This window comes from Salmo trutta, chromosome 22 (assembly GCF_901001165.1).
Source record: "Salmo trutta chromosome 22, fSalTru1.1, whole genome shotgun sequence".
Classification (NCBI taxonomy): Eukaryota; Metazoa; Chordata; class Actinopteri; order Salmoniformes; family Salmonidae; genus Salmo; species Salmo trutta.
In genome coordinates, this window is record NC_042978.1 from 31,276,259 (window position 1) to 31,302,512 (window position 26,254).

Genomic DNA, 26,254 nt, shown 5'->3' on the forward strand with positions numbered 1-26,254 from the left:
CTTGTTAGATATTACTGCACTGTTTGAGCTAGAAGCACACGCATTTCGCTACACCCGCACCTGTATGTGACCAATACAATTTGATTTGAGTGGCTCCCACTGTGAAGCATGGAGGAGGTTTGATGGTGTGGGGGTGCTTTGCTGGTGACACTGTCAGTGATTAATTTAGAATTCAAGGCACACAACCAGCATGGCTACCACAGCATTCTGCAGCGATACGCCCTCCCATCTGGTTTGCGCTTAGTGGGACTATCATTTGTTTTTCAACAGGACAATGACACAACACACCTCCAGGCTGTGTAATGGCTATTTGACCAAGAAGGAGAGTGATGGACTGCAGCATCATATGACCTGGCCTCCACAATCACCCGACCTCAACCCAATCGAGATGGTTTAGGATAATTTGGATCGCAGAGTGAAGAAAAAGCAGCCAACGAGTGCTCAGCATATGTGGGAACTCATTCAAGACTGTTGGAAAATATTTCCTGGTGAAGCTGGTCAAGAGAATGCCAAGAGTGTGCAAAGCTGTCATCAAGGCAAAGGGTGGCTACTTTGAAGAATCTCAAATATAAAATATATTTTAATTTGTTTAACTTTTTTTTTGGTTACTATGTGATTCCATTTGTGTTATTTCATAGTTTTGATGTCTTCATTGTTATTCTACAATGTAGAAAATAGTAAAAAATAAAAACCCTTGAATGAGTAGGTGTGTCCAAACTTTTTACTGGTACTGTACATGTTGTGTAAATTTAAATCTTATCACGCTGTCTCCTTAAATGTTTGTCAATGAGAATAGCCTCAAAGTAATGGGCAAAGCATTTACCATTATCACAATGCTGAGGTGTGAGTTGTCTCTTTTGGTTTATTTTTATTTAACTAGGCAAGTCAGTTAAGAACAAATTCTTATTTACAATGACTGGCTAGGAACATTGGTTTAACTGCCTTGTTCAGGGGCAGAACGACAGATTTTTACCTTGTCAGCTCAGGTATTCAATCTAGCAACCTTTTGGTTACTGGCCCAACGCTCTAACCACTAGGCTACCTGCCACCCCATTGGTATTGGGTTCAAAGTTCTGACTGACTGCTAAACAGTGTAAAGAAGGAAACAAGAAGACACATTTAACATGCGTCCATGTTGCAATATGGCAAGATTATCTGTAAGTAAAACTTCACTTAAACGTAGTAGAGTAGAAGAGGTAACAGCACTGCATACATTAGGTAAAAAAAAGTTGAGATACAACGTTCTGAACTGACGGCCGTTCAAGCTTCAGCAAATGTTGTTGGCCTTTTTGCATCTCAAGTAGAATTCTCTGTAACTGTAAATTCTGTAACGGTTCTGTACGTCTAAGTAACAAGATCTATCATCTACAATATAGTATAGATACAGGTCTTATAAAATAGAGAGAAGGGCTAGTAGGTCCATGTGCATATTAAGAAAAACATATATATATATATATATAGCTTTAGAATATTTGTATTTATCTCTATATATATTTCTATGTATCTATCCATATTTACATGTGCAGGATAAAGATCTAAAGTGAAAATGTTGTAAACAACCCCTTAGCTCAGGAAGCCACTGGAAGAAGCTCCGGAGGGGGCGTGGCCGTGTGCTGCTCCAGGCTGGGGTGCTCATTGGATGAGGGATATGCATAATGCAAGGAGTGCTCATCATGTGGCTCAGGGTGCTCGTGGGTTTCGGGGTGCTCATTGGGCAAGGGGGGTTCCTGCTGGGGAGAGGGGTGATCATGATGAGAGGGGTGTTCGAAGCAGGGGTGCTCCAGTGGCTCGTGGGCTGTGGGGTGCAATTTGGACATTGGGTGCTCCAGACAGGGGTGCTGCTGGGGGGGAAAGGAGGACATCTCTTTGTGTAGTCCCAGGACCTCTACCATGCCAGCCCCTGTATGAGGGACACTGGTGTGCATGAGGTGTCTTTGTAAGTGCTTGATCCAATCCTCCTGGACGGACAGAGGACCCTGGAAGACCAGGTCACAGAATCTGCATGGGAGAGAGCGCTAGGTTAGGTTTGGTTAAGGTAGGGTAGGCTAGGTTAGGTTTGCAGACATATGGATACTATTTAGTAGGGGTGTAACGGTTCACCAAACCCACGGTTCGGTGCGTATTGCGGTTTGGTTTCGGTACAGTGGTAAAATGAAATGCCATTCACAATGTTCAGCATTCACAATGTTACTTGCATTGTTTGTTGTGACCGGATTGTTATGTTGGGGCTCTCAAGTTTGCACTCTGATGCATTTGTAACCATGTAGGAGGTGGGAATTTACCAGTTGTGAAGTCATAAATGCCAGTTGGATGCATTCGTGTGATTGAACTTGTTGAGAAATGCTGATTGGCTAATGGCCAACAAGCTGTGTCAACCATACACTAAAAGTACAGCTATCATGCTTGTAAACAAATGATAGAGTTCAAAAACCACATTAATAGATTGCTTTTTATAAATCTTTTGTTGTTGCATATAACTGCTGAAAATGCTGTTATAGAAGCCATTTCCTTAGTAGGTGACATCAGAGGTTACCATGTGGGAGAAGTGGGTGCTCAGGATGATAGACGAGTTTCCCACTAGTATATACCAGTTGGAGGGGCGTTAAAGTCAATTTTTTCCCCCATTCGTATGTGGTAAATTCCCACTTCCCACTTGGTTCGAACGCACCATGCAACTGCCTCCTTCAGTACCAGATATGCACTTGTGAATCTCATAATGAGGCTGTGTCTTTAGCACGGTACATCTACCACTCTGGGGTAATGTGATAGGTGGTCAATGCGTGCAATTCATTGTAAACTTAGGCTTTGGTTTGCTTATATAGAGCGGGTACTACCTGTTTTCTGAAATGGGTGCGATGCAAGAGGGAAGTTCATAACGTGGTTCGAGCACTTTCACAAGGTGCTGAAACCCCCTATTCTCAACCTCCGAGAATGGGTGCATTTGCGCAGCTATAAATCAAAGGCTGTAAAAAATATAAACATAGCCTACCTATCGCTCTTGTAATTTCTTTAGCCTGGTCAGAATCAGCTTTGGTCCGGTCAGAATCAGAATCAGCTTGAATGCAAAGGGGAGATGATGTTGAGTTATTGTTTATTTGCGTTTCCGTCTTGCTCCGGTATACCGGGGTAATATCGGTGTAAATGTGTCAACATTTTTGAGGTGTTGGCAGCTGCATAGGCTATTCTCGTTGAGTGTGGCAACATACTGTTAACGTTGCATCCACAACTCTATGTCCATCGCCATTGTAATCTACTGGGAAGCCAAAATGTTCCCAAACTGGAGATTTAAACGATGATGGAGGATACTCCAATTCTGGTTTATCGACCCAACCACTCGCCATCGTACAGAACTAGTTCCTCACAAAAGGACAGTATGAAATGCGCCAATTAAGATTAGAATTTTGATTACAACATGCGTATAGGCTCTAGTTGTTTTAACAGAATAGCCTGAAATGTTTTTGGATTTACTCAAGAGGCAGAGGCCTATAGGCCTAGTGTTTTTATTGCGTAAATATAGTTTTTTAATGTATTCATTAGGGTTCACAGGGCAGACCGAACCGAGGTCCTGGTACCGAATGGTTTGGTATGTACAGTTAAACCCCTACTACTTAGTATCTGAGGAGGCAACACTGTTCATACAATACAATATGTGGTCACATGCTCGTCAAACATCTCAATCCAGAATCATGGACATTAATATGGAGTTTTGGGGCCTCCCGAGTGGTGCAGCGGTCTAAGGCACTGCAGTGCTTGAGGCGTCACTACAGATCCGGGTTCGATCCCAGGATGTGTCGCAGCCGGCTGCGACCGGGAGACCCATGAGGCGTCGCACAATTGGCCCAGCGTCGTCCGGGTTAGGGGAGGGTTTGGCCGGCCGGGATGTCCTTGTCCCATCACGCTCTAGCAACTCCTGTGGTGGGCCAGGCGCATGCACGTTGACACGGTTGCCAGTTGAACGGTGTTTCCTCCGACACATTGGTGCCGCTGGCTTCTGTGCAGGCCAGTCAAGTTCTTCCACACTGATCTCGACAAACCATTTCTGTATGGACATCGCTTTGTGCATGGGGCATTGTCATGCTGAAACAGTTCCCCAAACTGTTGCCACAAAGTTGGAAGTACAGAATCGCCAAGAATGTCAATGTATGCTGCAGTGTTAAGATTTCCCTTCACTGGAACTAAGGGGCCTAGCCCAAACCATGAATAACAGCCCCAGACCATTATTCCTCCTCCACCAAACAGGTAGCGTTATCCTGGCCAAACCCAGATTCGTCCTCGGACTGCCAGATGGTGAAGCATGATTCATCCCTCAAGAGTGGTGAGCTTTACACCACACCAGCCGTCGCTTGGCATTGCGCATGGTGATCTTAGGCTTGTGTGCGGCTGCTCGGCCTTGGAAACCCATTTCATGAAGGTCCCAAGCGAAGAGTTATTGTACTGACGTTGCTTCCAGAGGCAGTTTGGAACTCGGTAGTGAGTGTTGCAACCGTGGACAGACGATTTGTACGTGCTACACGCTTCAGCACTCGGGGGGTCTCGTTCTGTGAGGTTAGACTACTGCAATGCTCTACTTTACGGCTACCCAGATAAAGCACAAAATAAACTTCAGTTAGTGCTAAACATGGCTGCTAGAATCTTGACTAGAACCAAAAAATCTGATCATATTACTGCTGTGCTAACCTCTCTACACTGGCTTCCTGTTATTAAGGCAAGGGCTGATTTCAAGGTTTTACTGCTAACCTACAAAGCATTACATGGGCTTGCTCCTACCTATCTTTCCAATTTGGTCCTGCCGTACATACCTACACGTACGTTACGGTCACAAGACGCAGGCCTCCTAACTGTCCCTAGAATTTATAAGCAAACAGCTGGAGGCAGGGCTTTCTCCTATAGAGCTCCATTTTTATGGAATGGTCTGCCTACCCATGTGAGAGAGGCAGACTCGGTCTCAACCTTTAAGTCTTTATTGAAGACTCATCTCTTCAGTAGGTCCTATGATTGAGTGTAGTCTGGCCCAGGAGTGTGAAGGTGAACGGAAAGGCACTGGAACAACGAACCGCCCTTGCTGTCTCTGCCTGGCCAGTTCCCCTCTCTCCACTGGGATTCTCTGCCTCTAACCCTATTACAGGGGCTGAGTCACTGGCTTACTGGTGCTCTTCCATGCCGTCCCTACGAGGGGTGCGTCACCTGAGTGGGTTGAGTCACTGACGTGATCTTCCTGTCTGGGTTGGCGCCCCCCCTTGGGTTGTGCCGTGGCAGTGATCTTTGTGGGCTATACTCGGCCTTGTCTCAGGATGGTAAGTTGGTGTTTGAAGATATCCCTCTAGTGGTGTAGGGGCTGTGCTTTGGCAAAGTGGGTGGGGTTATATTCTGCCTGTTTGGCCCTGTCCGGGGGTATCGTCGGATGGGGCCACAGTGTCTCCTGACCCCTCCTGTCTCAGCCTCCAGTATTTATGCTGCAGTAGTTTATGTGTCGGGGGGCTAGGGCCAGTCTGTTATACCTGGAGTATTTCTCCTGTCTTATCCGGTGTCCTGTGTGGATTTAAGTATGCTCTCTCTAATTCTCTCTTTCTTTCTTTCTTTCTTTCTTTCTTTCTTTCTTTCTTTCTTTCTTTCTTTCGGAGGAGGAGGACCTGAGCCCTAGGACCATGCCTCAGGACTACCTGGCCTGATGACTCCTTGCTGTCCCCAGTCCACCTGGCCGTGCTGCTGCTCCAGTTTCAACTGTTCTGCAAGCGGCAATGGAACCCTGACCTGTTCACCGGACGTGCTACCTGTCCCAGACCTGCTGTTTTCAACTCTCTAGAGACAGCAGGAGCGGTAGAGATACTCTGAATGATCGGCTATGAAAAGCCAACTGACATTTACTCATGAGGTGCTGACCTGTTGCACCCTCGACAACCACTGTGATTATTATTATTTGACCCTGCTGGTCATCTATGAACGTTTGAACATCTTGGCCATGTTCTGTTATAATCTCCACCCGGCACAGCCAGAAGAGGACTGGCCACCCCTCATAGCCTGGTTCCTCTCTAGGTTTCTTCCTAGGTTCTGGCCTTTCTAGGGAGTTTTTCCTAGCCAACGTGCTTCTACACCTGCATTGCTTGCTGTTTAGGGTTTTAGGTTGGGTTTCTGTACAGCACTTTGAGATATCAGCTGATGTAAGAAGGGCTTTATAAATACATTTGATTTGATTTGTTGGAAAGGTGGCATCCTATGACAGTGCCACCGAGCTCTCCAGTAAGGCCATTCTACTGCTACTGTTTGTCTATAGAGATTGCATGGCTGTGTGCTCGATTTTATACACCTGTCAGCGGGTGTGGCTGAAATAGCTGAATCCACTAATTTGAAGGGGTGTCCACATACCTTTGGCCATGTAGTGTATATTTTAGAACCAATACATGACCATTTCACAGTATTAAAAGGGTAATCCAGGATATATTTGTGCGGCCTTGTGGCCGCAGGATGAAACGCACAACAGATCAAGGCACCAACAAAACCGACAAGTGTCAGAGAAGCTTGTTGTGGTCCTACATACCTGCAGGTGAGTCTGTACATCTCCTCAACAGCAGGTGGGAGAGCTGAGAATAGTTTCTTCTTTGGTCCAGCCCTCAACCTAGGCTTCTTCTGTATACAAGAATAGGCTGGAAAACACAGACCATCTCAGTACAGGCCAAGTCAGTACAGACCAACTCATTACAGACCAACTTACTACAGACTTACTCCGTACAACTCTGAAGACTGATTGACACCAGGACAGAGAGAGTCACAGGTTGTGTCCCAAATGGCACCCTATTCCCTATATAGTGGACTACTTCTGACCAGAGCCCTACCTATATAGTGGACTACTTCTGACCAGAGTCCTACCTACATAATGGACTACTTTTGACCAGAGCACTACCTACAGTTGAAGTCGGAAGTTTACATACACTTTAGCCAACTACATTTAAACTCAGTTTTTCACAATTCCTAACATTTAATCCTAGTACAAATTCCCTGTTTTAGGTCAGTTAGGATCACCACTTTATTTTAAGAATGTGAAATGTCAGAATAATAATAGAGAGAATAATTTATTTCAGCTTTAATTTCTTTCATCACATTCCCAGTGGGTTAAAAGTTTACATACACTCAATTAGTAGTTGGTAGCATTGCCTTTAAATTGTTTAACTTGGGTCAAATGTTTCAGGTAGCCTTCCACAAGCTTCCCACAATAAGTTGGGTGAATTTTGGCCCATTCCTCCTGACAGATCTGGTGCAACTGAGTCAGGTTTGTAGGCCTCCTTGCTCGCACACGCTTTTTCAGTACTGCCCACACATTTTCTATAGGATTGAGGTCAGGGCTTTGTGATGGCCACTCCAATACCTTGACTTTGTTGTCCTTAAGCCATTTTGCCACAACTTTGGAAGTATGCTTGAGGTCATTTTCCATTTGGTAGACCCATTTGCGACCAAGCTTTAACTTCCTGACTGATGTCTGAGATGTTGCTTCAATATATCCACATCATTTTCCCCTCCTCATGATGCCATCTATTTTGTGAAGTGCATCAGACCCTCCTGCAGCAAAGCACCCCCACAACATAATGCTGCCACCCCCGTGCTTCACGGTTGGGATGGTGTTCTTCGGCTTGCAAGCCTCCCCCTTTTCCTCCAAACATAATGATGGTCATTATGGCCAAACAGTTCTATTTTTGTTTTATTAGACCAGAGGACATTTCTCCAAAAAGTACGATCTTTGTCCCCATGTGCAGTTGCAAACCGAATGTCTCGGTTTTTTTATGGAGGTTTTGGAGCAGTGTCTTCTTCCTTGCTGAGTGGCCTTTCAGGTTATGTCGATGTAGGACTTGTTTTACTGTGGCTATAGATACTTTTATACCTGTTTCCTCCAACTTTTATACCTGTTTCCTCCAACATCTTCACAAGGTCCTTTGCTGTTGTTCTGGGATTGATTTGCACTTTTCGCACTAAAGTACGTTCATCTCTAGGAGACAGAACGCGTCTCCTGCCTGAGCGGTATGACGGCTGCGTGGTCCCATGGTGTTTATTCTTGCGTACTATTGTTTGTACAGATGAACGTGGTACCTTCAGGAGTTGAGAAATTGCTCCCAAGGATGAACCAGACTTGTGGAGGTCTACAAATTGTTTTCTGAGGTCTTGGCTGATTTCTTTTGATTTTCCCATGATGTCAAGCAAAGAGGCACTGAGTTTGAAGGTAGGCCTTGAAATACATCCACAGGTACACCTCCAATTGACTCAAATGATGTCAATTAGCCTATCAGAAGCTTCTAAAGCCATGACATAATTTCTGGAATTGTCCAAGTTGGTTAAACGCACAGTCAACTTAGTGTATGTCAACTTCTGAGCCACTGGAATTGTGATACAGTGAATTATAAGTGAAATAATCGGTCTGTAAACAATTGTTGGAAACATTACTTGTGTCATGTACAAAGTAGACTTGCCAAAACTATAGTTTGTTAACAAGAAATTTGTGGAGTGGTTGAAAAACGAGTTTTAATGACTCCAACCTAAGTGTATGTAAACTTCCGACTTCAACTGTATATAGTGGACTACTTCTGACCAGAGCCCTACCTACATAATGGACTACTTTTGACCAGAGCCCTACCTACATAATGGACTACTTCTGACCAGAGCCCTACCTATATAGTGGACTACTTCTGACCAGAGCCCTACCTATATACTGGACTACTTTTGACCAGAGCACTACCTATATAGTGGACTAATTTTGACCAAAGCACTATGGGGCTCTGGTCAAAAGTAGTCCACTATATAGATAATAGGACGCAATGTTCTGTACATTTTCTACAAGGAACATTCAATACTGTAATTTCAGAAATGTGCCTTTATTTTCTTGATTTTTCTGACCAGGCTTAGAGAACTTACTTGTTCCTTCCAACATGGCAACCCTCTTCCTGCGTGCATAAGCGCGAAGATGATTGGACAGGCTAACAGCACTGGGGAAGGTTGTGTTACAGTGAATGCACATCTTCTTATTAGATTCATTTCTCTCTGGAAAGTGAGACATGGGAAAGAGAGACATTTCAAAAGAAAGCAAAGCGCACACAAGTTCAGGTCAAAATGTAAAATATGTTCCAAACACTCCTTAACAACACTGTTCTTGCAAGGGAATGCCTTTGAAATAGTGTCAAGAGTATAGCATTTTATTCAAATGCCCCTAAACCTCCGGATAACCTCGCTCCATTCTTTTTTTACTTCATTAACAGTTATCTTCCATTAGAGACATTTTGTTTGTTCAACTTCTACACACATTACATCTAAATAAATTGTTTGGTTTCAGGGTCTTTGATGAGCGTCTTTTACAAATATAATCTGGAGGTGAGTTGAGGTGACTGTGAGGAAAAATCTGAAGAAATATGGCTAAAAGTGACTACAGAGCACATAGAAATGAACATGAAGTAAAACTGCTATTCCCTGAGTGCCATCACCTCTCCCTCCATCTGTTTTCATATTGGGAAGATCTGTTTTGCAGTCTGCAGTTGGAGATGTATTGTTGACAGTAATGTTTATCACAATCTAAGGACTCCAGGGTGCCTATTTTCACCTGGGTTTAGAATTTGATTTAGGCTATGATAAGAAATTCATACTGTGCTGATTGTGTCAATATTGCACATGAATTACAATGGTTTGGCATGTCACTACAGGCTACATCTAGAGCATGTTAAATCGTAAAAGCGTTTGATTAGGAAAGGTCTCTCTGTACACCCTTTAGAGCAGATTTGATTGGATGACAAGCCCACACCAAGTTTCTATGCAGGCTGTCCTGAAGCTACTGGCAGTGGTGTGAAAATGATAGCGACAGCTTCCCATTCATTTCACACCTAATAGGGGGGAAAACATCTGCTACAGAGGTGTTTTTTAACCATGACAAGCCACTAAAGGTTATTTAAATTACCTGCAAATCGTTTGCAACAATTGCATGTGCAAAATGAATCTCTTCTTGGTTAATTAACTAATGTCCTTAAAAAAGCTTAAGTATATATTATACAGTATTCTCCCCACTGTATGTGTTAAATCTCCATTTAACATAACACTGATTACACCTAAATGGTGTAAAAGCCTTAGTTAGATGATTAAATCTGAATGCATGAGTCAGTCTATTCTCCCTTTAAGGTTTCAGCATTCAGCTATTATGTAAAAAGTAACTATGACATTCAACAATGTCAGCCACAGAACGGCCAATCAGTAGAATTGAGATGGACATCTAAAAAAAATCCTTTTTTTTTTTTTTTTTTTTGTATTTTACCTCCTTTTCCCTCCCAATTTCAATTACGATCTTGTCTCATCGCTGCAACTCCCCAACAGGCTCGGGAGACGCGAAGGTCGAGTTATGCGTCCTCCAAAACATGACCACCCAACCGCGCTCCTTAACACCCGCCCACCAGCTACACCAATGTGTTGGAGGAAACACCGTTCAACTGACGACCGTGGTCAGCCTGCAGTTGCCCGGCCCGCCACAAGGAGTTGATAGAGTGCAATGAGCCAATTACAGAGCCGGACCCCCCAAACCCTCCCCTAACCCGGATGACGCTGGGCCAATTGTGCTACGCCTTATGGGACTCCCGGTTACAGCCAGTTGTGACACAGTCTGGGATCGAACCCGGGTCTGTAGTGATGCCTTAGACCACTGCGCCACTCGGGAGGCTCCCATATCTGATATAGACATCTTTATTAATCTTTCTGCGTAACGGACGGAAACTTTTATTTGGACAGAGATTAAACAAAGGTGTGTAAACATAGCTGATGAGCCCCCAGAACCACATCAAAAGGACGTGACAGGTTTTAATTTCAATTTCAAAGCCAATTTATTATTTGTGTGTGCGTTGCAATAATAATGTTTCCTGGTGACTTCAAGGTTGCTGACAGAAGAGCAGACAGAGTACTGGGGTATGATGATGCGTCTCACATACATATTTAATGAAGCTCAATTTGAATGACATTTTGTGATTTAACATGAGCGCCTGTAAATAATGAAAATCTGTACAGGTAATAAAACACACAAAACAGCTGCGGAACAAGACAAGTTTGTGTTTCATTATGGCAAGCTGAGCTACTGTAATTGGAGGGTAAACTACTATCTCAACTCTGTATCATTGCACTCAATAAAACTATTCTAAAGATCACCTAAAATAATCATACCTATCTGCAAAGGACTAAACTGATCAAGCCTATGAATAATGATAGAACACTGTGAAAAGAACAGACTGACGACCCAATTAAGCTAATAAAGCTGTCTGTCACTTCTATCCATCATCTATCTGGCTTAACTGGCTTTCTTGTCTTCTTTGATTCTACATCACTTGAAACAGACTGATCATATGTCATATGTGTTTTGCTGTCACAAAGAGGGGCCTTGTTGCACTACAATAATCAGTACCATTAAATAAAGTATATTTGGCAGATCAAGTAACTCTGTAGTTTTTAACTGTATAGTTTTTCACTCTGTTACTTCGCAGAAATTTTTTTTTTTTTAATATTTGGGCTATCTAGGTCCTTTTATCCACTGTTCAAAATCTAATCACAATTTTTTTTAAAGTCATATTTTTTCTGGTCGCTAAAAAGACAAGTAAAAAGTCATTTTCAACCTTACCATGATGTCACCAATTTTGAAATGTTACAATCTCAACCTCTGTCTCATAACAGTTCTGAAAGTGCTCTAAAATGCTGATATTCTGATTTGTATAGAAATTAGTTGTGAATCTGCTTACCTTGGGCCCAGTGTGGTTCCAGGTTGCTGGCCTGTTGGTTCTGTCTCTCCTCAAACTTCTCGTTGGTCACAGTAAAGTGATTCCTATCTGCATCATACGATCTGCTGTTATCCCTCAGCTGCTCCTGCTCCTTGTCCAACTTCCTCTTCCTCAGCAGCTCTACTAAAGTGCCCTGGGAAGGTTCCCTGACCCCTCGTATCTGTAATAATAATAATATTAATTACAATAATACATTTTACTTGCGCCTTTCAAAATACCAAAGGACACTTACAGAATAAAAAAAAGATGCAATTATAAGCAACATAACTAAGAGTAAAAGTACATCACACAAAAGAACATAGCACCAAAATACAACACAACAACTGTACCTCTATACTCTTCCTTTCAGAAAATAACTCCTCTCCCTTAAATTCCTCCTGCCTGGGTGTAGTTGCACTGGGCCCCCATGAAGTGGAATTGCCATCCTGGCCTGGCTGGCAGCCATGTTGGATCTTCACTGGGAACCCTGTGGGTGTCAGGAAGAGCCCATCACTCCCGATGAACTTCTGGGAGATGATTGGTCGAGAGAGGAACTGCTTCCTGTTCAGATTTCAAATGAAACACAACAATGATATAGGATACACTAGTCACAACATATAGCCAGAGAGGTACATGAAAAAGTACAATGACATAAAAGTAGACAAAATGAAAAATACATTAAAATGAAGAGAAATTGAAAATAAATATATAGCTGATATAAGATAGAATATTCTATTACTTCCCTAAAAGGTGTAAACAGTAACTTGTGGAGGAATTGTTTACAGTACCTGTTGAGGGTCTGGAGGATGTTCTGGTGTTCCTGCTCATCCTGTAGCAGCTCGTTAAGGATACACACTGGACTCTTACTGGTGCTGGTGCTGGTCTTCCCTATCCGCTTTAGATGGCCCCTCACATGATTGGAGAGGCCCGTGTTGGTGTCGAACCAGCCACAGCACAAGGGACAGGTGTGCTCCGCCTGAGACTCCGGCTTCTCAGCTGTAACATGAAGATTAAAAAAAGGTTTTAACACAATATCTATATTTACATTAACATTTTAGTCATTTAGCAGACACTTTTATCCAGAGCGATCTAGGTAAATTACTATGCAACTTTGTGGTAACTTTGAATATTACACACTATCTATAAAATAATATCATGACACACTTGACTGTGAAAGAAGCAGTCACAAATATTGTTAGATGTGATTACAGATTACTTTTATTACAGATTACCCTATTACAGTACAATAGGAAACAATTAGTAATTGAATAAAGACAGGGAAAATATAATAGGTTGCTCACCTTTTTTGATCCTCCGTGCCACAGAAGGGATCTTCCTGCGTATGCGTGGCTGTCGGTCCTGCGAAGCTACCTGCTCAGGTGACACCACGTGGCGAGCATCATAACTCAGCCCCACCCTGTGCAGGTGCCCTCGCACGTGATTGGACAAGCCCACCCCAGACTCAAACACAGCAGGACAATAGGGGCAGGACTTTCTTTCTGACCCAAATGGAGGGGAGACGTCATACTCATAGGAGAGACTTTGGTTGTGTGTTTTGGTGGTGGTGGGTGACTCCGGAGAATCGTCACACACTGAGCTTTCTATACACTCCTCTTTGATGATAAGCTTCTGTATGTCATCGCTGTCATACTCCCCCTCCTTGACTTCAGTCTTTTCAAAATGGTGGTCAGCCTGAGTAGCGTTCTTTTCAAAATGGCCGACATCAGCAGCAGGTTCAGGATCTTCTTTAACAAAAGAACCCCTCTGTCTGCGTATGAAGTAGCTACGGGCATAGGGGTTCCTCTCATTCTCACTACTATCCAGGAAGTTGGCTGTAGCCTCACTGGTGTAGGCACTAAAGTCATACGTGTCCTCATAATCATCATCTTCTGTGTCTTCTGGAGTGGTAGTCTCTTTTAACTTTGGGTTCAGTTTTGGAAAAACATTATCAACCACCTTGTCCACAGTGTTGCGGAAGGGTGTGGACATTTTTCGTTTGGATGGAGACTTTCGGGTAACAGCTTGGGGCTCTGACTTCATGCAGGTCAAGTCGTTGCTATCTCCCTGACTCTTGTCAGAGTCATAGATATGATTTAGCATCTGGCCTGTTTTAGCCGTCTTGGATGTAACCAACACATCAACATTTGAGGGATATTTTGTCCTTTCTGAGATTCCTGAAATGACATGGTCGTATTGTTGATTGTCTTCCTCAACATAAGGGAGACCTGTTGTCACGTCTATTTTCTCTGTTGGTTTTGGAGATAATTTGCTTGGCTTGTCGCTCCTCCACATAGATGGTGACAGGTTGTTTGTTGAGCTGCCAAGACTGCATTTGAACTGGGAGGCGGTAAGATCTTTGTAATACTTCTGTGCGTCTGCTTTGTTTCTCGTGTAAAAGTCAGCTACACTACCAGACCAAAAGGGCAAATCTGCTCTTTTCCAGAAAGCAGGCTTTTTAATACAGAACTTTTGCTTCAGCTGTAGGAGTTTTAAATCTGCTTTTTTGGACGGGTCAGCTAGCCTATATTGATCTTGATGGTCAGATGCTTTGTTAAACGGTGGACTTTCACATTCATCCTCACAAAACTGGTGTATTAGGTCACAATGGCTCTTCAGGTCATTTTGATTCTGGGTGCTGAAAGGGCACACTTTACAGTGAAACAGAACAGATCTTGATTCATTATCTTCATTGTTATCTGTAGGAAACTCTGACTCCTCATCTTTGATCATGTTCTTGTATTTGTACTGCAGTGTGTCACAGTGCACCGCGTACAGGTGTGCTTCAAGCTCCCGTTCTGTCAGGGCCATGTGGTTGCACTCCTCGCAACAGTAATAACGTTTGTCCTTCTCGTGTGTCTTGGCGTGCTGGACGAACGTCTTGGGGCAGTTGGTCCCGAACACACACTGCGGGCACTGCAGCTTAGCGTTCCTGCCTTCGTCTCGGAGTTTGTTGAGTCCCTGGATCTCCTCCATAAGTTTCTCCCGTCTCTCCTGGTGGATAATCATGTGCTTGAGGAGGGAGTTGCGGTCGCGGAACGAACGCCCACACTCCCTGCATATAAAAGGCCGTGGAACGTTCTCGTGGTGGCGTATCTGATGATTATGCCCATCTAAATGATACATCATATGTCTATGCAAATGCCTTTTCTCCTTGAAATTAACATTGCACTTTGTGCATGGGAAGAATGATGGTTCTTGTTCGGATTGCTCTGTCTTTAGCTGCTTGGGCTTTCTACTAAAGAGGGAGTCGGAGTGATTGTCTTCGTGGCAATCTGCTCTTATAATCAGCTTCTTGATGATTACAGGACTGTCACTGGGATGCTCTTGACATGAATTTACAGAAGATTGTACAGCCTTTTTACAAGGGAAATTCTCATAATTTATGTTGGCGATGTCAAAATCATCGTCATCATCTTCCTCCTCTTCAATATGCCACTTTTTGTAGGTATGATTCGAGCTGCTGTTGTAAACTTTTTCAGGAGAGCCTGACGTACCCACCAGGTGTATTTTACGCTTCCTCTGTCTTTGGCTGGTAAGCTGAGGCATCACTCCCACTCCCGCAGCCTTTTCCTCTAAGCTGCTGTCAACGTTACGATTGTTCCACAACACACGTATGAGCTCTTTCTGAGAATCCCAGTGTAGTGAGTCAGCCCCGTCAGAACCGTCCGACGAGCTCTCAGAGGACTCTGTGGTGTTTAAGTCCCATATAGATCTAGCTCTAGCCTTGACTCCCTCAGCCGTCCATATTTGGTTAATTGGCGTTTGGTGAGGCTGTGGACTGTGGTCTGACAAGGTGGCGTCACGGGCCTGGTAGGGCAGTTCAGCCTCACTCTCCCCAGAGTCAGATGGTGACGTGTTGTTGGCCTCTGGCTGCGTGGTGGCTAGTGTTTTCAGAACAGGCCCTGGCCCTGCTGGGTTCTTCAGGGCGTCTGATTGAAGCTCACTGGGTGGTGGTAACACCTGAGGGCTTGTGTCCCTCCCTGCTTGCCATAGTTGGGCGTCCTGGGCTTCCACCAGGTCAGTGTTGGGCGTTGTGCTGTCTTTGTTCAGGCCACAGCTCTCCTCTGAGTTAGGGTGTGAAGCAGGTCCATTAACAAGTGCTACGAAAGGTAGTGAATGAGCTGCTTGGGCTGTGTGGAGAACAGCAGGGACACTGCTGGGTACAAATGGACTGGGCTGTGCTCCATTTAAAGGGTTTGGGAGTCTGTCAAAGGACAGCTGCTCTGACAACCTTGCAGCATTGTTCTTAAGGGAGGACGTGTGACGCTGTAATGGCTCCTGAGTGGCAACGGAGCTGTCACACACTGGTTCCACCACATCTCCTTCTTTGTCCTCTTGTGCATTTGGCTTTATATCAGCCATCTCCCTAGTATGTTCTGAGAAGAGAGAAACAGAGAAAAAACACCAAATCAGCTTAAAACATACTCAATAATTTATATTGTGTTTTGAGGGCTAAAGGCGATGAAAAATGGATGATTAAAACAAGTCTAAATGTGGCAAATGGAAATATATACAGCCCAACACATAACACTTGTATTGGTTCAAAGTCAAAATGCAGGCTAATATTATGTTGAATAACAAACAATTATTATTCCTTATACACACAGAAAATCAGTCAGTGTTCAGTGTCAGCTCTGCCTACTTTCTCTCCAATTGTTCCACACAATGAGAGTTTCATCCACAGTACTCTTCTGATCGGCTCTCTGGTACTGCATTATGATTTTCCTAACACCCTCGTCCGCCACTTCTCTTCACAACAAACCCTGCTGTTAGCCCCAGATACCCCGGTGAGGGCTCTTAATTACCATAGCACACCTCTGGGATACAACCTTCCTGTTCCTCCCCCGAACGCTCCCAGACGCCTGCTAAAATTGACCAATTTCCATGTGAACAAAGTAGACTTCCAATGAGATCATACTCAGTCTTAGCACTCTGTGATGGTGCTAACACGGGTCCCAGCACGACACTGTTGTTGCTCCAATCCTGACAAATTGGCATGCGTCGGGCTACACAATCTGTCTGTCTCACATACACTCACACAAACACACGCATAGAAACACTCACTCACACATACATACACACACACACACACACAGACATACACATACACAGAGAGATATAAACACACACACATCTATAAACACACACACCCATGAATACACAAACATTAGGGTTGGGAATTGCCAGGGACCTCACGATACGATATTATCACAATACTTAGGTGCTGATAAGGTATGTATTGCTATTCTCACGATTCTCATGATTCTATATGTATTGCGATTTGATGCTCCAAACATATTGCTCACTATAGGTTTATGAGAAAACAAGTTTTCATCAGTCAGAAAAATAAAATGCTGAAAACATGTTGGCAAACTATTTAAGAAGATGGACACCAAGCTATAGGATGCAAGAGTTTTACCACAGGTGCAGCCAACAAATCGATACTTTAATAAAAAATAATATCACAACATGTTACTGTCTGGATTCTTTTACCCCCATCACTAACAAACATATAAACAGCAATCAACAGTCCACAGATTTCTAAATGTAATATAGACTCAACTGTTGAACATGTTAATCGTTAAACAAGCCACTTAAAAGAGTGAAAATACATGAATAAAATCTTCTAATATTTAACACTCTTCCCAGCCTTGTAATAGCCAAGCTGTGAGACTGAGAGGCGAGGTGATGTATTTTACAGCTTGGTACAATGTGAAGTGTCCAGGCAGGGATGTTGTAACCCAAGCTGATAGACATAGCTTGCATCCCAAATGGCACCCTATTCCCTATTTATTGCACTACTTTTGACCAAGACCGATAAGGGCTCTGGTCAAAGGTAGTGCACTTTATAGGGAAAAGGGTGCCATTTGGGATGGAACTATTGTGTAGTCTACAATGTATGCTCAGTGGATTTGACATGATCCAGTGTTGGCTGCTCTCTGCAGGAAGCTACGTCGCTAACAAAGTGGTAAATTCAGTGTTAATGAGTGGCTTCACTGTTACCACCTCTGAGGTAAAACCTTCCGAGCTCCCTATTCCCTCCGTCTGCTGTGGTGTTACTGTAGGGGCTTGGGTTAGCAGGGAGGGAGAGGCAGAACAGACGCTCTGCATTTAAAGCTAACTTCACTGCTACCCCCCGAACAGCAGGGTGGCAAAGCCATCAGAATATGATTTCAGCTTTAAAGGCTCATTAGTGGGGCTACTAGCATGCGATATGACTCTCTCTCTCTCTCTCTCTCTCTCTGCTCCATATATAACAACCACAAGCAAACATTCAGGGTTCAACAGGGATGCGATTGAAAACATTTTTTTTTGCTTCTATTTACTTCATTTAGTCAATGTTAAAAGGCTGACTTTGCCTTTCTGGAAGCTATTTGCAAGGATTATAAGCTTAAATACATTTAAGCAGTATGCATAGATCGATCTGTATCTTATCAATGAGATGTATTACCATTAATCCAGCTCTGCATCATTCCCCAAGACATCTTATATGAGAGAATGTTCAGTAATCATTATGTTCTAGAATTCTCTGAAATGGAACGTTTATGTTCACCCAAATTCTACTGAAGGAATAACAAGAGCTCTTACTGAAACACCTCCCAGATATGTATAATATGTTACTTGGCTTTTTCTTTCTTTCTTTGAATATTTTTTTTTACAGGTCTATCAGCACTTTCAGGAACACTCATATAGCACCTCATCTTGAGGTTACTACAGAAGAAAAAGGGAGGCGATAATTGCATATTATCATTATTATTCTGGATTCCCTGAAGATACATAAACCTTTCTGAGATATTTAATAACCAGCTTGTCTCAACGACCCATTATCTTTAAAAGCATTGTAGAAAAGCATTTAAAACTTTAAACGTCTTACTCTTGACCCTCACCAAAACCTGCAAAAACAATATTACATTTTGTATTGCAATTTTGTGTTACAAATAGAAAAATAACGAAAATATCTTTGTTGCTCCATTCATCCCCATATTTATCATAATGTCCAGGAAATGGCTAAAATATCATGTGAACAGCCTGAAAACATCACAAAACAAAGAGTGCCAGGCTAGCCAGTCTTAACATCAGTAGAGAATCAGTGTTAAAGGCTTTTGAGTTTGGGACTAGTGTCCAAAGGAATTCCCTCTTCCCAACCAGGACCAGTCAACCAGACCAGTTCAACCGCTGGAGCTGTCTGGATGGATCAACAGACAGCCACCCATCCCCATGTAGTATGTCTCTGCCTCTGCCTTCACTGGGAGAGAAAACACACATCTAAACAACAAGGGGGGGGGGGGGCTGCCCCTCAAGTACTGTAGCAGCTCCACAACTTCCTCAGCTAATGGTTACTATTGATTTATTTGACACATAGTGAATTTATGAAGCTGCCTCTCAAGTGTGAGTATCAAAACCCACGGATCAAAATAAACAGGCAGAGATTCAGTCTGACTCTTCAGCAGTCCCAATGAGAGGAAAGCACAGCACTGTTCTCCTCAATGTCACAGTGAATAGGACAGTCTTGGTTCAGTTCATTTTCTGCAGTGTGGTATAAAGCCTACAGTTAACCAATAACCACATAGACCCAGCGACACCAGATATTTTTGCTTAGGATGGGGTAAGCTTTTGAGGCATTTAGAAGTTATATACTTTAAAAATGATAGTTAATATCACAGACTGCACCTTTACCCTGACAGACCCATGCAGAGACACAAGAGAACCAGGCCCAAAAAGATTAATGTAGCCTACAACCCTCATAATAACACAGTAATAATAACACAGCTTTTCAGCAACTACTGTAAATTTAGAGCTCACAAGGATGAATTTACAATAAATTCAATGGTGCTTGTATTCATAAAGAGAATAAAGTGGTCAGTTTCATACATCAAATCAAATGTTATGTGTCACATGCTTGGTAAACAACAGGTGTAGACAAACAGTGACATGCTTGCTTAAGGGCCCTTCCCAACAATGCAGAGAAAAATTGAAAATAATAGAAAGATAATAACAGAAGGAATAAAAAGACAATGAGTAACGCTAACTTGACTATACTGTATACATGAGGTACCAGTACAGAGTCGATGTGCAGGGGCACAAGGCAATTGAGGTAGATCTGTGCATATACTGCAGGTAGGGGTAAAGGGACTAAGCAACAGGATAGATAATAAGCAGTAGCAGCAGTGTGATGAGTCAAAATAGTTAGTGCAAAGGGGGGTATTTGGTTAACTGTTTAGCAGTCATATGGCTTTAGGGGAGAAGCTGTGCAGGGTCCTGCTGGTTCCAGACTTGGTGCATGACGTTTGTACATGACATAACGTTTGGCTTGATTAAGTTCATTTTTATCATCCAGATAGCTTGTCAACAAAAGGTAATCTACATCATAATAGCATCCACTTTCTCTAGAGGGATTTTGGGGTATGATTATGTATGTCTGTATCCTGATTCGGGGTGTGATTATGTATGTCTGTATCCTGATTCGGGGTGTGATTATGTATGTCTGTATCCTGATTCGGGGTGTGATTATGTATGTCTGTATCCTGATTCGGGGTGTGATTATGTATGCCTGTATCCTGATTCGGGGTGTGATTATGTATGTCTGTATCCTGATTCGGGGTGTGATTATGTATGCCTGTATCCTGATTCGGGGTGTGATTATGTATGCCTGTATCCTGAGCAGACGCACTCAGTCTTGTCAGCCTGAATCATGGTAATGTAATTACACAAAGCGTTTGATAACCAAACAATGTAATCCACTGCTAGAGTAAAAAGACATGTATTTGACTCAAACAGTTCTAATGAGAAGAAATGCATTAGTCACAAGTGCACTACATTTGACCAGGACTGACAGGGCTATGGTCAAAAGTAGTGTACTATATAGGGAATAGGGAACCATTTGGGACACAGACACTGTTATAGATTAAAATTCTATATTAATATCTTATGATCTAAAATAGGTTGTGGTGTGTATATTTGGACTCAGTAAACAAAGGTTCAGAAGAATGTAAGAATAATAGAACATGCCTTGAGCTTTCTTTCTATTCTATGGAACAATAACAAAAACAGAGAGAAAAAAACGCTGATTACACACCATGAAGGCAATAGTGATGTAAAGTTGTGGCAATGTGGAGTGGACTCAAATTCAACTAGCCAGAAACGTGCTCTGAAAGCAAGCCCCGAATCTCACTAAATAAAATAATAATACATCCTGTCAGTAAAAACCAAGTGGGCTAGTTTCCTTTCACAGAGTTAAGACTAAAGAGCATGTAAAAAAAAACACACCTCGCACCAAACCCCCAAACCTTTTCATGCCCTTTTCTCTAAAAAACAGAAAGAGAAATGAAATGGCTGTGATGATAGATTTACTGATGAAAAAAAGGTGTAGAGAGAACATTGGGAGTGATAAAAGAGGACAGGGAGCGAGTGACAGTTGGGTTAAGACAGAAGTCATGTTCAATAGCAGGTAGCAACATCAAACGCTTGAGTTCACAGGGAACCTATGCAACCTTGTCTAGCACGAGGCTTTTCTGTTGTGTGGAGTAGATTATATCTGTTCAAACTGCTGACATGGCCTTATTTTCTGCCCGTAGTGTTAGAGAGGGGATTAAACTATATAAACTTTGAAGCTTTAAACAATACCTTTCAAAATTAAATGGATTAAGGGAGGGATGTCTGATGGGGATTTCCCTGGGCTTTGTTAGTTTTAAACTTCTCTCCTTTTTAAGGAGGAAAAAAAATCTTAGGTCTGAGGTTTTTTTCAAGCATTCATGTGACCGTTTTAGTGAGTTCTCTCTTTCTCACAATGAGGAGGAGACCAGGGCCAGTGGCTACAGAGGAGCAGCTACTTTCCCTATGGGCTCTGGTCAAAGGCAGTGTTCTATATAGGGAGTAGGGTGCCATTTGGGACACAGACACTGTGAATACTACAGCAGACAGATGGTTCATGAACATCATATCTGTTCTGTTTAGATACACACAAATACTGAGAAGAAAACACTCACTGGTTAAGTCCCAAATGGCACTGTATTCCCTATATACAGTAGTGCACTACTTTTGACCAGAGCCCTATGGCTCTAAATGGGGAATAAGTTGCCATTTGGGACACACCCTAACCAAAGCATATCGCCGCCACACTCATCTACTCGGCTGGTTCTGGCAAGCTGTGCAGTGCTGTTCTTGCCTGTTGAAAATGGCACATTTCCATGTACTACTGTGTTTGTCGCATCCTTCATGACATGAGCTGTTGATTCATATCTTCTCATCTGTTTCGAATATGTGATGTAGGCCTAGATGTAGAATGCATTGGTAGCTTTGCTATTTTTATTTATTTATTAGTTGTATGGATGTTGGCTTTTAATAAATGTGATGATTACCATAGACTCCAGAGCTCACCATATATAAATACTTTGGGGCTATATGCATGATACAAGCAATTGCTATGATCATGATCGGGCATGCTCAGATTGCACCCTGTCTTTTTGTTGAGATGGAATTATATAAAATATAGGCCTATAACACTTTGTCACTGCCACTTTTCTGTAGTCAGACACGTGACCAATCACATGAAAGAGATGTCAGTGTCAAACTCCTCTCCAAACGGAGGACAGGCTCCTCTCTCTGCCGAGTGAGCAGGCATCAGCACGCTTACATCTGGAGGAATGTCAAGCATCGCACACATCAGGATGAAAAACCTCTCATCACCTTTCTTTAAAAACATAATATGGATATCTGGCTCCGTCAGTCATACAGAGTACATGGCAAGGATGGATCAGGCAAAAGGGGGTATAACAAGGACCTCTCACTAGCTAGCTACAGTACAAAGCAACTCAAACTCAATTGATTCAGCATTATTCATCATCAGTAGAACAGAGCATTGTCCCCCATTTAAAGTACTTTATACTTTTAAATCTGTGTGTTCTCCGATAATATTATTCTGTTTTAAAATACTTTCGGCAATTAGTGTGTTCTCCAGGCAAAGAACGTGTAATTTAGCAGGCCGTTAGAGTGTTGTTAGATTGCTACACCTACTGTGTGGCAGCTGAGCTGAACTATATGGCTGGCCAGAAGTGGTGATGTGGTCCTTAGTCCTAGGCCCATAAACAAGAAGTAAATTATCTGCAAAGTCTAACAATAATAATAACAACTGCCCATGAACTGTTCCTGGTTTAAAGGAAGGAAAATTTCCCCTACAATGCAAGCAATAAAATAATAAAAAACACATAGATATAGCTAGGGATACAAGTAAGCAAACACAAACCTTTCCAATCAAACATAATTATTTATTATAAAGGTTATTTATTAACCTTTACAATCTAACCCACAATGCACTCTGGGTGATCAGAGACACTGAGCAACTTGAACGCACTGACCCTGACAGCAATGGGATTCCCTCTTGTCATTTCTCAAGGTCCACCTATCTAAGCTGTGCATACAGTACACACACATATACACCGAGACTCACACACAGACCTCTTCCCCACACACACACACACACACACACATAACATGATTATTCAGTGGTGCTTGTCAATTGCACCTTTCCAGCGTGGATCAAAGAGTGGCTTGCACCAGGGGTCCTGCACCAGGACCAGTCATTAACATGGGCCTGCCACTCTACCAGCCCAGCCTCCAAATAAATCAAAGGGTCGGCCGGGGAAGTAAAGAGGCTAATATTTCCTCAATAACCCCAGAGAGGCTCCATGGAGAGATGCAAATTGCCTCCCAGGAGACCCCAGGGGGATGTGGAGGACAAGGGAAGCTGGCTGGGAGGCACCGCACTGGGGTAGCTAATGAGTATAATGGTAAACGTATACAAGGAGAGGTGGAGTAGGAGGAGAAAGCCCTCTCTATTCATACCAATTAATATAATCTTATCAATGGAGGTACACCGTGGAGAGGTGGGGTGGGCTGGCGTCTACCGTCTAACCCTTAGCCACTGATCACAGGCGAGGGTTTGACACACACACACACACACACACACACACACACACACACACACACACACACACACACACACACACACACACACACACACACACACACACACACACACACTGAGATACACACACATACACTCTCTACACACATACACTCCCCACGTCCATCCTCTGAGTATGTGTATTAATCAACACAGACTAGGCCCCGGTCATTAACCCTATGGGAGGCTGGTCAGGCCTGGGGGGGGTTTAAGGAGATTTTAAAAACCTCCCTCCCTCTCATTTCCAGATCAAAAGAAATCAGACTAAATCAAAGAGGTTCACAAATGTCCCTTATTTGACGACTGACTGACCCCCCCATTGTTCTGAGATCTTTTATTTTATTGTAAGGATGTAGCAACATTACAACTGTACTAAATACCATTGTAAGTAGTCTTCTTCCACCTGCTATCTGTGATTTTAAATATAGATTCATGAATTATAGACAGAGCTTATGGCATCTATTGCTAATGCATGATATGACTATAACATGATATAACTTCATGTATTATGCTGCTGTAAGCGTGATTGCATCAGTTTGTGAGAGATCAGAAAAAATATCCACAGAATACTGTTTTCGTGAAGGATGATTTAATCTTTCATTCCTTTTATTTCATTTGTTAGTTTGTTCTTTTCATCTCACTAACTTTCTGTTTTATTAACCGATGCTGTGGGATTCATTTCAAGTTGACTCTTCAAAGACTCTCAGTCAAATGTTTGCTAGGCAGTGCTTTCATCAGATTTACTCACATTGAAAACCTGATTTGAAAGCCCTAAAAATATTTTAATCTCTAACGATTCAGTTTATTACAGTTACATACTATTAATCACTATCAATCAGTCAAACATGCAGAGTGAGAGTCTGAAACTATAACATAGCTCGTTCAAAATATTTGAATCTCTAACGATTCAGTTTATGACTATCAATCATTACTCTCAACCAGCTGAACATGTGAATCTGTAAGACACACTCCCTTAATCGCTTTCTGTTTAAATATGTATTTTTATATCTTTACATCAATAGAGCAAGATATGAGTAATAAAGTAGAGATCGACCAAATCCTCAATTACCCCAACAAGTTATCTATCAGATAACTGAGTACTGGTTTGAGCTAACATTAATCTATGATTGTCATACTCACATGGAGGTACATGTCAGATTTGTATCATGAGAGGTATATTACTGTAACCTGATCATGTGTATAACTGGACCTCTTCCAATACCAACAGTGACCAACAGATGGCCCTGCTGCAGCCTTCCTGTCCTGTACACACAGGTGGACTGGACACAACACTTCACCGGCAAAAACTCAACACACAACACAACACTAGAAGAATGAACTATGAAAGGCAAGATACTGTGTACTTCATGACGTTATATATGAGCCACTTTATATGGATATACTGTATTCTAGTCATGGCTCATCCTATATAACTACTGCTGTACACACCTTATCTATTCATATATTGTTCATACTGTCTATTCACACCACTATATATATTTATTTATATTCTGGACTCTGACATTGCTCGTTCTGATATTTCTCAATTTCGTTATTTTTAGATTATGTGAGTATTGTTTTTTTTGCTAGTTATTACTGCACTGTTGGAGCTAGAAACAAGCATTTCGTTGCATCTGCGACAACATCTACTAATCTGTGTACATGAACAATAAACATTGATTTGATTAGAAGAATAACTGTACCAATGATAAAAAATATATTGTTTGACTCCTATCTTCATAATATCAAACACGTATTCCAAATATCTGAGTAGGATACTGTAATTTACCAGGTAACAGTCCTTCAAAGCAATTTTTTAAAGATTTATAATATAACCTCTGCAGTCAGAATAATGAGATTCCCAGCAGTTTAGTACAGCGGCATTAGTATGGATAGCTGACCATGCAGCGATCTTACCCCTCTTAAGAAGTGAATAATACTCAAATCAGAACAGGACTTAGTTTACGGGGAGCATTTGCAAAGCCCTAAAAATGATATACAAATCCTTCAAAAACATAATATGAAAAAATGTCCCTGATCTATCCTTTTGAAGGTCATTTATAAATCAAGCTGGCAGGAATGTGTCTAGAAGGAGCTGATTAAATGAGGATTTGCCTCCCTGAGATGGTTGAGAGGAGAGAAAGGAAGGTTCATCACTATGTAACAACTAACATTTTTGTCATTTAGCAGACGCTCTTATCCAGAGCGACTTACAGTAGTGAATGCATACATTTCATACATTTTTTCCTCGTACTGGTCCCCCGTGGGAATCAAACCCACAACCCTGGCCTTGCAAACACCATGCTCTACCAACTGAGCCACACGGGACTAACCGTAAGTATAATGGTAGGCTCAGAAAAGCAGGAAGCACCAGTGACTAGATCAATTAAAAAGTGGTCAGATGAAACAGATGCTAAACTACAGGACTGTTTTGTTAGCACAGACTAGAATATGTTCTGGGATTCCTCCAATAGCATTGAGGAGTACACCACATCAGTCATTGGCTTCATCAATAAGTGCATCGATGACGTCGTCC

The 26,254-nt window shown here is 42.4% G+C and overlaps 1 protein-coding gene across 4 annotated transcripts in view; it reads right to left on the reverse strand.

The window, feature by feature from the left end:
- Positions 1 to 707: 707 nt before the first annotated feature.
- Positions 708 to 26,254, reverse strand: part of LOC115158577 (zinc finger protein 644) — a 34,336-nt gene continuing 8,789 nt past the window's right edge. For 3 of the 4 annotated variants that reach the window (XM_029707698.1, XM_029707697.1, XM_029707699.1), the window contains 7 exons: positions 13,058 to 16,132; positions 12,545 to 12,752; positions 12,107 to 12,317; positions 11,739 to 11,937; positions 8,896 to 9,021; positions 6,536 to 6,641; positions 708 to 1,998 (listed from right to left, as the gene is read on the reverse strand). In XM_029707698.1, coding sequence (XP_029563558.1) covers positions 1,569 to 1,998; positions 6,536 to 6,641; positions 8,896 to 9,021; positions 11,739 to 11,937; positions 12,107 to 12,317; positions 12,545 to 12,752; positions 13,058 to 16,118 — 4,341 coding nt within the window. In that variant the 5' untranslated portion in view covers positions 16,119 to 16,132 and the 3' untranslated portion in view covers positions 708 to 1,568. Of the gene's footprint in view, positions 1,999 to 2,989; positions 3,056 to 6,535; positions 6,642 to 8,895; positions 9,022 to 11,738; positions 11,938 to 12,106; positions 12,318 to 12,544; positions 12,753 to 13,057; positions 16,133 to 26,254 lie in introns of all 4 variants that reach the window. The other variant, XR_003868689.1, reaches the window with a different exon arrangement.